A 16,845-nucleotide genomic window follows, 5' to 3' on the forward strand; every position below is an offset into this window, starting at 1 on the left:
TCAGGGAGGAGAGGAATGACGTCACCTACCAGCACTAATATCAGGGAAGAGGGGAATGACGTCACCTACCAGCACTAATATCAGGGAGGAGAGGAATGACGTCACCTACCAGCACTAATATCAGGGAGGAGGGGAATGACGTCACCTACCAGCACTAATATCAGGGAGGAGAGGAATGACGTCACCTACCAGCACTAATATCAGGGAGGAGAGGAATGACGTCACCTACCAGCACTAATATCAGGGAGGAGAGGAATGACGTCACCTACCAGCACTAATATCAGGGAAGAGAGGAATGACGTCACCTACCAGCACTAATATCAGGGAGGAGGGGAATGACGTCACCTACCAGCACTAATATCAGGGAGGAGGGGAATGACGTCACCTACCAGCACTAATATCAGGGAGGAGAGGAATGACGTCACCTACCAGCACTAATATCAGGGAAGAGAGGAATGACGTCACCTACCAGCACTAATATCAGGGAGGAGAGGAATGACGTCACCTACCAGCACTAATATCAGGGAGGAGAGGAATGACGTCACCTACCGGCACTAATATCAGGGAAGAGGGGAATGACGTCACCTACCAGCACTAATATCAGGGAGGAGAGGAATGACGTCACCTACCAGCACTAATATCAGGGAGGAGAGGAATGACGTCACCTACCAGCACTAATATCAGGGAGGAGAGGAATGACGTCACCTACCAGCACTAATATCAGGGAGGAGAGGAATGACGTCACCTACCAGCACTAATATCAGGGAGGACAGGAATGACGGCACCTACCAGCACTAATATCAGGGAGGAGAGGAATGACGTCACCTACCAGCACTAATATCAGGGAGGAGAGGAATGACGGCACCTACCAGCACTAATATCAGGGAGGAGGGGAATGACGTCACCTACCAGCACTAATATCAGGGAAGAGGGGAATGACGTCACCTACCAGCACTAATATCAGGGAGGAGAGGAATGACGTCACCTACCAGCACTAATATCAGGGAGGAGAGGAATGACGTCACCTACCAGCACTAATATCAGGGAGGAGAGGAATGACGTCACCTACCGGCACTAATATCAGGGAAGAGGGGAATGACGTCACCTACCGGCACTAATATCAGGGAGGAGAGGAATGACGTCACCTACCAGCACTAATATCAGGGAGGAGGGGAATGACGTCACCTACCAGCACTAATATCAGGGAGGAGAGGAATGACGTCACCTACCGGCACTAATATCAGGGAAGAGGGGAATGATGTTCATCTATAGCGAGTGGTCAGAAGTGGTGAAGCTATGACACAATCCCAGACAGGAGCGACAGGGATGCAGTGATACAGATATGGCGAGTGGTCAAAAGCTGCGGTTCACAGTTCCAGCATTAGCTGATGATCATCTATATTGAGCAGTCAGAAGCGGTGAAGCTATTATTACAATCCCAGCAGGCGCAGACGTTCATCTATAGCGAGCGGTCAGAAGCGGTGAAGCTGTGTGTGGTGAAATATGTATATATGTATATGTGTGTGTGCAGTGACCTATGTATAGGTATTGTGTGATTAGTAACATCTGTCCTGAAGGCTGCAGGTCTCACCTAGGTGTTAATATGTATTTTCCTGAGACAGCAGACTTCTGTCTCCAATCTCACTAGGGGGTCTAGCTAGGACCAAGAAGAAAGAGTAACACTTGACACCTCCTAGCTCTTGGAAGAGAGATGTCAATTACGGTGTGATAGTATCTCTGTGAGAACAGTTATACAAAGAATCTCAAGCGAAAATAATATATTCATTGGTAGCGCGGCCGTGGTCCAATCAAAAACAAGCAATTATGATATTAACCTGAGGGGCTGGTCTAGAAATCTGACCTCCAGACCAAAGCTATAAATTAGACCTATATACCGAGAATCGTGTTCACATGTGAGGGCAGCCTGAGAAGCTGATGTGTTCCACCAACTCCATATTCACCCCCCTCAGGGAGCAGAAAGCAGACTACCAAGTTAGATGATTTCTGTAAGTTTTCTCCTGTTTATTTTATACTGTTTGTCTTTTTATTATCATATTTTTATACCTTTTTCTTACTGTAAGCACTGAACCTATTTGTATTAAAGTATAAACTTTAACAAGTTGAACCTTGAATGTTCTAACAAATCCATAGCCTAAGGTGTGTGAGCCTTTTGAGTGGTAGACAATATTATTATTATTATTTCCGGGACTCATCGCTCGTGTGTTCGGTGAGTGGTGGCAGCGTGTATGAGCGGGTGTGTGGCCTGGGTCGGTGTGTGATTTATGCTCCCATTACAGCATAGGACAAAGGTTGAATGCTGGACTGAGAGTGGGGAGATAGATTAACCCTTGCAGGCACAACTGTTATGAAAGGTAATTCAGTACCACAATGGACATAGAGGTCAGCGCACATACAGTGACCTGGAAATAACCCAAAAAACAAGAACGAGCTCTGAGACGTGGGAACTCTGTTGACCGCAATCCCTAATCCTCTCCAACCACAATAAAGGCAGCCGTGGATTGCGCCTAACGCTCCCTATGCAACTCGGCACGGCCTGAGAAACTAGCTAGCCTTAAGATAGAAAATAAGCCTACCTTGCCTCAGAGAAATACCCCAAAGGAAAAGGCAGCCCCCACATATAATGACTGTGAGTTAAGATGAAAAGACAAACGTAGAGATGAAATAGATTTAGCAAAGTGAGGCCCAACTTTCTGAACAGAGCGAGGATAGGAAAGTTAACTTTGCGGTCAACACAAAACCCTACAGAAACCACGCAAAGGGGGCAAAAAGACCCTCCGTACCGAACTAACGGCACGGAGGTACACCCTCTGCGTCCCAGAGCTTCCAGCAAGCAGAAAAAAACAAATTGACAAGCTGGACAGAAAAAAACAGCAAACAAATAGCAAAGAGGAACTTAGCTATGCAGAGCAGCAGGCCACAGGAACGATCCATGAGGAAACAGGTCCAATACTAGAACATTGACTGGAAGCCAGGATCAAAGCACTAGGTGGAGTTAAATAGAGCAGCACCTAACGACTTCACCACATCACCTTAGGAAGGAAACTCAGAAGCCGCAGTACCACTTTCCTCCACCAACGGAAGCTCACAGAGAGAACCAGCCGAAGTACCACTTGTGACCACAGGAGGGAGCTCTGCCACAGAATTCACAACAGTACCCCTCCCCTTGAGGAGGGGTCACCGAACCCTCACCAGAGCTCCCAGGACGACCAGGATGAGCCATATGAAAGGCACGAACAAGATCGGGAGCATGGACATCAGAGGCAAAGACCCAGGAATTATCTTCCTGAGCATAACCCTTCCACTTAACCAGATACTGGAGTTTCCGCCTTGAAACACGAGAATCCAAAATCTTCTCCACAATATACTCCAACTCCCCCTCCACCAAAACAGGGGCAGGAGGATCAACAGATGGAACCATAGGTGCCACGTATCTCCGCAACAATGACCTATGGAATACGTTATGTATGGAAAAAGAATCTGGAAGGGTCAGACGAAAAGACACAGGATTAAGAACCTCAGAAATCCTATATGGACCAATAAAACGAGGTTTAAACTTAGGAGAGGAAACCTTCATAGGAATATGACGAGAAGATAACCAAACCAAGTCCCCAACCCGAAGTCGGGGACCCACACAGCGTCTGCGATTAGCGAAACGTTGAGCCTTCTCCTGGGACAAAGTCAAATTGTCTTCTACATGAGTCCAAATCTGCTGCAACCTGTCCACCACAGTATCCACACCAGGACAGTCCGAAGACTCAACCTGCCCTGAAGAGAAACGAGGATGGAACCCAGAGTTGCAGAAAAACGGTGAAACCAAGGTAGCCGAGCTGGCCCGATTATTAAGGGCGAACTCAGCCAAAGGCAAAAAGGACACCCAGTCATCCTGATCAGCAGAAACAAAGCATCTCAGATATGTTTCCAAGGTCTGATTGGTTCGTTCGGTCTGGCCATTAGTCTGAGGATGGAAAGCCGAGGAAAAAGACAAGTCAATGCCCATCCTACCACAAAAGGCTCGCCAAAACCTCGAAACAAACTGGGAACCTCTGTCAGAAACGATATTCTCTGGAATGCCATGCAAACGAACCACATGCTGGAAAAACAATGGCACCAAATCAGAGGAGGAAGGCAATTTAGACAAGGGTACCAAATGGACCATCTTAGAGAAGCGATCACAGACCACCCAAATGACTGACATCTTTTGAGAGACGGGAAGATCTGAAATAAAATCCATAGAGATATGTGTCCAAGGCCTCTTCGGGACCGGCAAGGGCAAAAGCAACCCACTGGCACGAGAACAGCAGGGCTTAGCCCGAGCACAAATCCCACAGAACTGCACAAAAGTACGCACATCCCGCGACAGAGATGGCCACCAAAAGGATCTAGCCACTAACTCTCTGGTACCAAAGATTCCAGGATGACCAGCCAACACCGAACAATAAACCTCAGAGATAACTTTATTCGTCCACCTATCAGGGACAAACAGTTTCTCCGCTGGGCAACGATCAGGTTTATTAGCCTGAAATTTTTGCAGCACCCGCCGCAAATCAGGGGAGATGGCAGACACAATTACTCCCTCTTTGAGGATACCCGCCGGCTCAGATACACCCGGAGAGTCGGGCACAAAACTCCTAGACAGAGCATCCGCCTTCACATTTTTAGAGCCCGGAAGGTATAAAATCACAAAGTCAAAACGGGCAAAAAACAACGACCAACGAGCTTGTCTAGGATTCAACCGCTTGGCGGACTCGAGATAAGTCAAGTTCTTATAATCAGTCAAGACCACCACGCGATGCTTAGCTCCTTCAAGCCAATGACGCCACTCCTCGAATGCCCACTTCATGGCCAGCAACTCTCGATTGCCCACATCATAATTTCGCTCAGCAGGCGAAAACTTCCTGGAAAAGAAGGCGCATGGTTTCATCACCGAGCCATCAAAACTTCTCTGCGACAAAACAGCCCCTGCTCCAATCTCAGAAGCATCAACCTCGACCTGGAACGGAAGCGAAACATCTGGTTGACACAACACAGGGGCAGAAGAAAAACGACGCTTCAACTCTTGAAAAGCTTCCACCGCAGCAGAAGACCAATTGACCAAATCAGCACCTTTCTTGGTCAAATCGGTCAATGGTTTAGCAACACTAGAAAAATTGCAGATGAAGCGACGATAAAAATTAGCAAAGCCCAGGAACTTTTGCAGACTTTTCAGAGATGTCGGCTGAGTCCAATTATGGATGGCTTGGACCTTAACAGGGTCCATCTCGATAGTAGAAGGGGAAAAGATGAACCCCAAAAATGAAACCTTCTGAACACCAAAGAGACACTTTGATCCCTTCACAAACAAACAAAGAATTAGCACGCAGGACCTGAAACACCGTTCTGACCTGCTTCACATGAGACTCCCAATCATCCGAGAAGATCAAAATGTCATCTAAGTACACAATCAGGAATTTATCCAGGTACTCTCGGAAGATGTCATGCATAAAGGACTGAAACACTGATGGAGCATTGGCAAGTCCGAATGGCATTACTAGATACTCAAAATGGCCCTCGGGCGTATTAAATGCAGTTTTCCACTCATCGCCTCGCTTAATACGCACAAGATTATACGCACCACGAAGATCTATCTTGGTGAACCAACTAGCCCCCTTAATCAGAGCAAACAAATCAGATAACAATGGCAAGGGGTACTGAAATTTAACCGTGATCTTATTTAGAAGGCGGTAATCTATACAAGGTCTCAGTGAACCATCCTTCTTGGCTATAAAAAAGAACCCTGCTCCTAATGGCGACGATGACGGGCGAATATGCCCCTTCTCCAAAGACTCCTTCACATAACTCCGCATAGCGGCGTGCTCAGGCACAGATAAATTAAACAGTCGACCTTTTGGGAATTTACTACCAGGAATCAAATCGATAGCACAATCCCAATCCCTATGCGGAGGTAGGGCATCGGACTTGGGCTCATCAAATACATCCCGGTAATCAGACAAGAACTCAGAAACCTCAGAAGGGGTGGATGACGAAATAGTCAGAAATGGGACATCACCATGTACCCCCTGACAACCCCAGCTGGACACAGACATGGATTTCCAATCTAATACTGGATTATGGACTTGTAGCCATGGCAACCCCAACACGACCACATCATGCAGATTATGCAACACCAGAAAGCGAATAACCTCCTGATGTGCAGGAGCCATGCACATGGTCAGCTGGGTCCAGTACTGAGGCTTATTCTTGGCCAAAGGCGTAGCATCAATTCCTCTCAATGGAATAGGACACTGCAAGGACTCCAAGAAAAACCCACAACGCCTAGCATACTCCAAGTCCATCAAATTCAGAGCAGCGCCTGAATTCACAAACGCCATGACAGAATATGATGACAAAGAGCAGATCAAGGTAACAGACAGAAGAAATTTTGACTGTACCGTACCAATGGTGGCAGACCTAGCGAACCGCTTAGTGCGCTTAGGACAATCAGAGATAGCATGAGTGGAATCACCACAGTAGAAACACAGCCCATTCTGACATCTGTGTTCTTGCCGTTTAACTCTGGTCAAAGTCCTATCGCACTGCATAGGCTCAGGTTTAAGCTCAGGTAATACCGCCAAATGGTGCACAGATCCACGCTCACGCAAGCGTCGACCGATCTGAATGGCCAAAGACATAGACTCATTCAAACCAGCGGGCATAGGAAATCCCACCATGACATCCTTAAGGGCTTCAGAGAGACCCTTTCTGAAAATAGCTGCGAGCGCACCTTCATTCCACTGAGTGAGTACGGACCACTTTCTAAATTTCTGACAATATACCTCTATTTCATCCTGACCCTGACACAGAGCCAGCAAATTCTTCTCTGCCTGATCCACAGAATTAGGTTCATCGTACAGCAATCCGAGCGCCAGGAAAAATGCATCGATATTACTTAATGCAGGATTTCCTGACGCAAGAGAAAATGCCCAGTCTTGAGGGTCGCCACGCAAAAAAGAAATAACGATCCTAACTTGTTGAACTGGGTCACCAGAGCAGCGAGGTTTCAAAGCCAGAAATAGTTTACAATTATTTTTGAAACTCAGAAATTTAGTTCTATCTCCAAAAAACAAATCAGGAATAGGAATTCTTTGTTCCAACATAGAATTCTGAACCACAAAGTCTTGAATATTTTGTACTCTTGCCGTGAGCTGATCCACACATGAAGACAGACCTTTAATGTCCATTGCTACACCTGTGTCCTGAACCACCCAAATGTCTAGGGGAAAAAAAAGGCAAAACACAGTGCAAAGAAAAAAAAATGGTCTCAGAACTTCTTTTTTCCCTCTATTGGGAATCATTAGTACTTTGGCTTCCAGTACTGTTATGAAAGGTAATTCAGTACCACAATGGACATAGAGGTCAGGGCACATACAGTGACCTGGAAATAACCCAAAAAACAAGAACGAGCTCTGAGACGTGGGAACTCTGTTGACCGCAATCCCTAATCCTCTCCAACCACAATAAAGGCAGCCGTGGATTGCGCCTAACGCTGCCTATGCAACTCGGCACGGCCTGAGAAACTAGCTAGCCTGAAGATAGAAAATAAGCCTACCTTGCCTCAGAGAAATACCCCAAAGGAAAAGGCAGCCCCCACATATAATGACTGTGAGTTAAGATGAAAAGACAAACGTAGAGATGAAATAGATTTAGCAAAGTGAGGCCCAACTTTCTGAACAGAGCGAGGATAGGAAAGGTAACTTTGCGGTCAACACAAAACCCTACAGAAACCACGCAAAGGGGGCAAAAAGACCCTCCGTACCGAACTAACGGCACGGAGGTACACCCTCTGCGTCCCAGAGCTTCCAGCAAGCAGAAAAAAACAAATTGACAAGCTGGACAGAAAAAAACAGCAAACAAATAGCAAAGAGGAACTTAGCTATGCAGAGCAGCAGGCCACAGGAACGATCCAGGAGGAAACAGGTCCAATACTAGAACATTGACTGGAAGCCAGGATCAAAGCACTAGGTGGAGTTAAATAGAGCAGCACCTAACGACTTCACCACATCACCTGAGGAAGGAAACTCAGAAGCCGCAGTACCACTTTCCTCCACCAACGGAAGCTCACAGAGAGAACCAGCCGAAGTACCACTTGTGACCACAGGAGCGAGCTCTGCCACAGAATTCACAACACACAACCCCAAGTCACGTGCTGAGAGCACATATGTGACGAATTAGTAACACCACGGAGTAGAGATCCATGACACTGCGGTTTACAGTCCTAGCAGGCACCGATGTTCATATATAGCAAGCAATCAGAAGCGCTGAAGCTGCAGTTCACATTCTCAGCAGGCACCGACGGTCATCTATTGCGAGCGGTCAGAAGCGGTGTAGCTGCAGTTAACAGTCCCAGCAGGCGCCGATGTTCCTCTATAGCGAGTAGTTAGAATCGGTGAAGTAGAAGAAAGGAAAAGGGAATATCCAGCACGTTCATCCAGTGTAAGTAAAATATCCAAAATATTAAAAAAGAGAGAGAGACCCTCTCCGCTGACGCGTTTCTGGCGCACCACGGTGCCCTTAGTCATAGGAACCTATTTTTTAAAATGCTCTAATAAATGTTGGATATTTTACTTACACTGGATGGACGTGCTGGATATTCCCTTTTCCTTTCTTCTACTTCAGCTGAAATCACCAGCAGGTACGGCACCCACCAGCTACATTCATTTGCAACGGCTTACAGATGCATGTCTCGGCGTGTCAAGCTCCTAACCTTCCCTCTCCCCCCCTCCTCTTTTTCTTGAATGTTCAAGCGGTGAAGTAGTGGTTCTCAGTCCCAGCAGGCACCGATGTTCATATACAGCAAGGGGTTAGAAGCGGTGAAACTGTGGTTTACATACCCAGCAGGTGCCGACGTTCATCTATAGCGAGCGGTGAGAAGCGGTGAAGCAGTGGTTCTCAGTCCCAGCAGGAGCCGACGTTCATCTATAGCGAGCGGTCAGAAGGGGTGAAGCAGTGGTTCTCAGTCCCAGCAGGAGCCGACGTTCATCTACAGCGAGCGGTCAGAAGCGGTGAAGCTGCGGTTTACAGTCCCAGCACGTGCCGATGTTCATCTATAGCGAGCGGTCAGAAGGGGTGAAGCAGTGGTTCTCAGTCCCAGCAGGAGCCGACGTTCATCTACAGCGAGCGGTCAGAAGCGGTGAAGTAGTGGTTCTCAGTCCCAGCAGGCACCGATGTTCATATACAGCAAGGGGTTAGAAGCGGTGAAACTGTGGTTTACATACCCAGCAGGTGCCGACGTTCATCTATAGCGAGCGGTGAGAAGCGGTGAAGCAGTGGTTCTCAGTCCCAGAAGGAGCCGACGTTCATCTATAGCGAGCGGTCAGAAGGAGTGATGCTTTGGTTCTCAGTCCCAGCAGGAGCCGACGTTCATCTATAGCGAGCGGTCAGAAGCGGTGAAGCAGTGGTTCTCAGTCCCAGCAGGAGCCGACGTTCATCTACAGCGAGCGATCAGAAGCGGTGAAGCTGCGGGCTACAGTCCCAGCACGTGCCGACGTTCATCTATAGCGAGCGGTCAGAAGCGGTGAAACAGTGGTTCTCAGTCCCAGCAGGAGCCGACGTTCGTCTATAGCGAGCGATCAGAAGCAGTGAAGCAGTGGTTCTCAGTCCCAGCAGGAGCCGACGTTCGTCTATAGCGAGCGGTCAGAAGCGGTGAAGCAGTGGTTCTCAGTCCCAGCAGGAGCCGACGTTCATCTATAGCGAGCGGTCAGAAGCGGTAATGCTTTGGTTCTCAGTCCCAGCAGGAGCCGACGTTCATCTATAGCGAGCGGTCAGAAGCGGTGAAGCAGTGGTTCTCAGTCCCAGCAGGAGCCGACGTTCATCTATAGCGAGCGGTCAGAAGCGGTGAAGCAGTGGTTCTCAGTCCCAGCAAAGTCTGAGATGTCAGGAATCTGCTCACGTTGTTTTTTTCCTGACTGAATTAGAAAACTGTTGCTTCTTTCAGTGTTTTTTCACACATAAGAAACAATGGGTGAGTGCAAAAAAAGAAAGCTTTCAAGTTTTGATGCATCTTTGGTGCAAAAACCTAAGGAAATTGCATCATCATTTTTTGGGTGGGTGTGTGTGTGTGTGTGGGGGGGGGGGGGCACTAAACTTTATCAGCATGCAGAAGAAGTAGCAAAAACGCAACGTGTGAACAAAGCCTTGTTGGTGTTGTGCTATAAATTCTAAATCAGCCTTTTGACACTGCTTCTTTTGCAACATGTGAACAAAGCCTTAAAGTAAACAAACAATGTGATATTCTTATATCTTCACGCCACCATCTCACTCCAGGACAGTTGGACTGCAATGTGGCCCCCACAGATCATGTGACACTGTGATGGGACTATGAGCCCCCCTAATACTTGTGTGCACAGGGTCTATAGAGACAGGGGAACATGAGCTGAACCACATGTAGTCGGGTGACCCCAATACTCACAGTCCTTGGTGCCGAGCCCTCAGCCTCACACTGAGGAGCAGCATCCGGATCTCCTGGGTCACCATGTCCTTTATCACTGGGGGGTCGGCGAGGACGGAGCCGCGGCTGGATGCGCCCCTCTGGACGGAGGAGGGATAGTTGGATTGGACATCTTGCCACAGCTCCAGGAGAACCGCTACCTGCACAGGCAAAATATGAGCACATAAGATATACACAGGGCACATGGGGGTCTTAACTATCCAGAACACAATCTGATCACACAATGTATAGTCAGGAGCCACACAAAGATCCTACTGACCAAGGATGCAATGAGACCACATAGGATGCACTCAGGATATGCCACACAATCTGTCATTCAGGGTATGCTCCAGTATATAGAACTGCTGTATATCAGTGTATGTATACACACATATTACATTTATCCACAGCAGGTGACAAGTATTGAACACCTCACCCATTTTCAAATTAAATCTACTGGTAAAGGAGCTATTGACATGAAATTCTCCTCAGATGTCGGGAACAACCCGTCCGATCCACAGAGGAAAGAAATAACCACAGATGTCCATAAATTGTGTGTAGAAACGCAAAATGACACTGGGAAAAGTATTGATTACATGAAGAAAAAAAAGAGCAAAAACCCTTGAAAGTCCTGAGACTGGATGATATCTATCAGTAATTAGGAAGCAATTCTGCCACTTAGTGAAAAATGATGTCAGCAGGGTCACCTGATGCCGATAAAAAGGAGTCTCATTACCAAGGGGTCACACAGGAAGCATCTCCTGATGGATAAAATCAGTGAGCTCTCTCAAAACCTTCACAACCTTATTGTTACATAACAGCCTGATAGCATTGGTTACAGAAGAATTTCTAATCTACTAAAGTTTCCAGTGAGCGCTGCCAGGGCCATGTTCCAGAACTGGAAAAAACTACATTTCACCATAAACCGGCCACAACAGGCGCTCCCTGCAAAATTTCGCAATAGAAAACACGGCACTCAGGGATTCTTGGTGGTGCACAAGTTAGGTATCCAACCCGTAGACTGTAAACAATAAATTACTTGGCACTCAGGAGAATATTTTCATAATGAGAAGTGAAAAATTCATTTATTGGGTGCATCCAGTTCAAATTTAAACGTTTTCGGTCTAATCACAAGACCTTCATCAGAAACCGTTTGAGAGTACTGGAAAGCACACTGACTATATACGGGCCCACATGGGTGCCGGCGTCAGATAGGGTCCGGGAGAAGAGAGCGCCTGAGGGTCCGGAGGTGTGAGGGAAGCAACGCTACCCCTGTCACATCGCGCCGGTGCGCTCCGTGGTTCCAGCGCTTCAGCTCTTGCGAGTACCTCGCCTCTCTCCAGCGCTCTTCCCTCACACCTCCGGACCCTCAGGCGCTCTCTTCTCCCGGACCCTATCTGACGCCGGCACCCTTGTGGGCCCGTATATAGTCAGTGTGCTTTCCAGTACTCTCAAACGGTTTCTGATGAAGGTCTTGTGATTAGACCGAAAACGTTTAAACTTGAACTGGATGCACCCAATAAATGAATTTTTCACTTCTCATTATGAAAATATTCTCCTGAGTGCCAAGTAATTTATTGTTTACACCCTGCAAAATTTCCCCATAAACCAACCACAAACAGGTGCTCCCCGCAAGATTTCCCCATAAACCGAACACAATCAGGCACTCCCCACAAGATTTCCCCATAAACCAGCCACGACCAGGTGATCCCCGCAGGATTTCAGTATAAACCGGCCACGACCAGTTGATCCCTGCAAGATTTCACCATAAACCAGCCACGATCAGGTGAAGGTGATCTTTGCAAGATTTCAGGTGCTCCCCGCAAGACTTCATACAGAGGAGTGAAAAGAATGTCACCTCAAATTGCTGGGCTATGTAAATGCCGTATCCGGTCCGATGGGCGGTGTTTAGTTTTATTTTCTCCACTCCATCCTTCCCCGCTGTCCGCAATATTTTCGTGAATTTGAGTAGGTGTCCTCCATAGTTCGGGTGTGCGCAATACAATCATGCCTCGCGCAGTATGCTTTGCCCAATTGCGGGCAAAGCGGAAAAGCATTAGTGTGCATGCGCCGGCGCGCTATGTCCAGGATGTATTTAGCTGTGTTCAGGGACATAGTGCGCCGGCGCATGCGCAGTAATGCTTTTCCGCTTTGCCCGCAGTTGGGCAAAGCATACTGCGCGAGGCATGATTGTATTGCTAAAATAACAAAGGAGCAGCTTCAGGACAACTCTGTGACCATTCCTGACCGGCCCAGCCAGAACCCTGACCTAAACCCAATGGAGCATCTCCGGAGACTTGAAAATGGCTGGGAGGACATTTGTTCAAGGGGTGGGAGGTGTGATGCCTCCTAAACATAAGCCAAGGAACTGAAATTAGGCATTTTGTTACAAATGGAGAGGTGGTGAGAATGATGTTCTTGTTATCTGGAGTCCGTCTGCTGGAGGTGTGAATTGTGTCCATGTAGAGACTCATAAATCCAGGGGTTACACTGGGTCCGAGAGTCAAAGAATTGAACATCTTCATTAGTTTGAATTAACAAATTTTTCTCTGTCATCCCTAAAATGACCTTTTAGTATTAAGACTTTTAAGTCTGTCATACTGTGTCCAGGTCCAGAGAAATGTTTTCCCATTATACTTACTGTAAGTATCTGGCGCTCTCTACATTGGGGAAACCATGCAAAAACTACAAACTAGGATGAATCTACACAGACGCACAATCAGGAATGAGATGGACTCGCCTGTGGGAAAACATTTATCTGGACCTGGACACAGTATGACTGCACCTGTCGCTGATTGTTTGTGGCTGGCCACGTAGTAAATAACACGTAGCACAGCCACGGAGTATATAGCACAGCCACGGAGTATATAGCACAGCCACGGAGTATATAGCACAGCCCACAGAGTATATTGCACAGCCCACAGAGTATATTGCACAGCCACGTAGTATATAGCACAGCCACGTAGTATATAGCACAGCCACGGAGTATATAGCACAGCCACGGAGTATATAGCACAGCCACGGAGTATATAGCACAGCCCACGGAGTATAATGCCCAGCCACGGAGTATATAGCACAGCCCACAGAGTATATAGCACAGCCCACGGAGTATATTGCACAGCCACGTAGTATATAGCACAGCCACATAGTATATAGCACAGCCACGTAGTATATAGCACAGCCACGTAGTATATAGCACAGCCACGGAGTATATAGCACAGCCACGGAGTATATAGCACAGCCCACGGAGTATATTGCACAGCCCACGGAGTATATTGCACAGCCACGTAGTATATTGCCCAGACACGTAGTATATAGCACAGCCACGGAGTATATTGTACAGCCACGTAGTATAGAGCACAGCCACGGAGTATATTGCGCAGCCACGTAGTATATAGCACAGCCCACAGAGTATATTGCACAGCCCACAGAGTATATTGCACAGCCACGTAGTATATAGCACAGCCACGTAGTATATAGCACAGCCACGGAGTATATAGCACAGCCACGGAGTATATAGCACAGCCACGGAGTATATAGCACAGCCACGGAGTATATAGCACAGCCACGGAGTATATAGCACAGCCCACGGAGTATAATGCCCAGCCACGGAGTATATAGCACAGCCCACAGAGTATATAGCACAGCCCACGGAGTATATTGCACAGCCACGTAGTATATAGCACAGCCACATAGTATATAGCACAGCCACGTAGTATATAGCACAGCCACGTAGTATATAGCACAGCCACGGAGTATATAGCACAGCCACGGAGTATATAGCACAGCCCACGGAGTATATTGCACAGCCCACGGAGTATATTGCACAGCCACGTAGTATATTGCCCAGACACGTAGTATATAGCACAGCCACGGAGTATATTGTACAGCCACGTAGTATAGAGCACAGCCACGGAGTATATTGCGCAGCCACGTAGTATATAGCACAGCCCACGGAGTATATAGCACAGCCCACGGAGTATATAGCACAGCCACATAGTATATTGCCCAGCCACGGAGTATATAGCACAGCCCACGGAGTATATAGCACAGTCCACGGAGTATATAGCACAGCCCACGGAGTATATTGCACAGCCACGTGGTATATAGCACAGCCACGTAGTATATTGCACAGCCACGTAGTATATAGCACAGCCATGGAGTATATAGCACAGCCCATGGAATATATAGCACAGCCCACGGAGTATATAGCACAGCCCACGGAGTATATAGCACAGCCACGTAGTATATAGCACAGCCACGTAGTATATAGCACAGCCACGTAGTATATAGCACAGCCACAAAGTATATTGCACAGCCACGTAGTATATAGCACAGCCCACGGAGTATATTGCACAGCCACGTAGTATATAGTACAGCCCACAGAGTATATTGCACAGCCACGTAGTATATTGCACAGCCACGTAGTATATAGCACAGCCACGGAGTATATAGCACAGCCACGGAGTATATAGCACAGCCACAGAGTATATTGCACAGCCACGGAGTATATAGCACAGCCCACGTAGTATATTGCACAGCCACGTAGTATATAGCACAGCCACGGAGTATATAGCACAGCCCACGGAGTATATTGCACAGCTACGTAGTATATAGCACAGCCACGGAGTATATTGCACAGCCACGGAGTATATAGCACAGCCTCACGAAGTATATAGCACAGCCCACGTAGTATATTGCACAGCCCACGTAGTATATTGCACAGCCCACGTAGTATATTGCACAGCCCGTGCAGTACCATGCACGCAGTATATAACACAGGCCACGTAGTGTATAACACAGGCCATACAGTGTATAACACAGGTCACGTAGTGTATAACACAGGCCAAGTAGTATATAGCACAGCCCATGTAGTATATAGCACAGTCCGCGTAGTATATTGCCCAGCCCGCGTAGTATATTGTCCAGCCCGCGTAGTATATTGCACAGCCCGCGTAGTACATTGCACAGCCCGCGTAGTACATTGCACAGCCCGCGTAGTACATTGCACAGCCCCCTTAGTATATTGCACAGCCCGCGTAGTACATTGCACAGCCCGCGTAGTACATTGCACAGCCCCCTTAGTATATTGCACAGCCCGCGTAATATATTGCACAGCCCGCGTAATATATTGCACAGCCCGCGTAATATATTGCACAGCCCGCGTAATATATTGCACAGCCCGCATAGTATATTGCACAGCCCGCGTGTGGGCATCATATCCCTGTTAAAAAAAAAAAAGAATTAAAATAAAAAATAGTTATATACTCACCCTCCGTTGTCCCCCGGATCCAAGCGAAGCAGTTACCAACGCTCCTCGCGCGCTCCGGTCCCAAGAGTGCATTGCGGTCTCGCGAGATGATGATGTAGCGGTCTTGCGAGACCGATACGTCATCATCTCGCGAGATCGCAATGCATGGAGCGGTCACCGGGGCATCGCGAGGAGCGGGAAAGGCCTGTTCCTGATCCGGGGGCCGACGGACAGTGAGGATATAACAATTTTTTATTTTATTTATTATTTTTAACATTAGATCTTTTTACTATTGATGCTGCATAGGCTGCATCAATAGTAAAAAGTTGGTCACACAGGGTTAATAGCAGCGTTAATGGAGTGCGTTACACCGCGGTCCATTAGCGCTGCCATTAACCCTGTGTGAGGGCTGACTGGAGGGGAGTATGGATGGAGCGGGCACTGACTGCGGGGAGGAAGGAGCGGCCATGTTGCCGCCGGACTGTGCCCGTCGCTGATTGGTCGTGGCAATGGTCGTGGGCGTTTTGCCACGACCAATCAGCGACTTGGATTTCCATGACCGACAGAGGCCGCGACCAATGAATATCTGTGACAGACAGAAGGAAGTGACCCTTAGACAATTATATAGTAGATTTGTAATTTTACCTGAAGAAGGAGCCACTGTGCTCTGAAAGCTGCAAACCTATTATTTTCTGGTTCGCCAATAAAGGTATCACTCCTAGAATACTTTTGTCGTCGTTGGGCAGGAAAGTATTCACATCGATTTTTCTGGCTAATACAGTACCACAATACAATTTGTTATTGTACAGCATCTTATTTTATTTTTTTTAAAGCACAGTTTTTTTTCCAATGAAGCTAACATTAACAATGTATAGAGTGTATTTCTGAATCATTTAATGTGGTAAATGACTATACTAGCTGCAGACGTCTGGTTTGTAATGCAATATCTTCATAGGTGTATAGAGGTCCATTTCCAACAACCATCACTCCAGTGTTCTTATGGTACTTTGTGTTTGCTAACTGTGTAAGAAGGCTAATGGATGGTTAGAATACCCTTGAAAACCCTTGTGCAAGTCTTTTTAGCACAGCTGAAAACAGTTTGGCTGATTCG

General features: G+C 47.4%; 1 protein-coding gene across 3 annotated transcripts in view; it reads right to left on the reverse strand.

Annotated features, from left to right (window-relative positions):
- CCDC24 (coiled-coil domain containing 24) overlaps nucleotides 1-16,845 on the reverse strand; it is a 117,203-nt gene that overhangs the window by 74,794 nt on the left and 25,564 nt on the right. For all 3 annotated transcript variants that reach the window (XM_069735858.1, XM_069735857.1, XM_069735856.1), the window contains exon 3: nucleotides 10,466-10,644. In XM_069735858.1, coding sequence (XP_069591959.1) covers nucleotides 10,466-10,644 — 179 coding nt within the window. The remainder of the gene's footprint in view (nucleotides 1-10,465; nucleotides 10,645-16,845) is intronic.

Source organism: Ranitomeya imitator, chromosome 8 (genome assembly GCF_032444005.1).
Source record: "Ranitomeya imitator isolate aRanImi1 chromosome 8, aRanImi1.pri, whole genome shotgun sequence".
Classification (NCBI taxonomy): domain Eukaryota; kingdom Metazoa; phylum Chordata; class Amphibia; order Anura; family Dendrobatidae; genus Ranitomeya; species Ranitomeya imitator.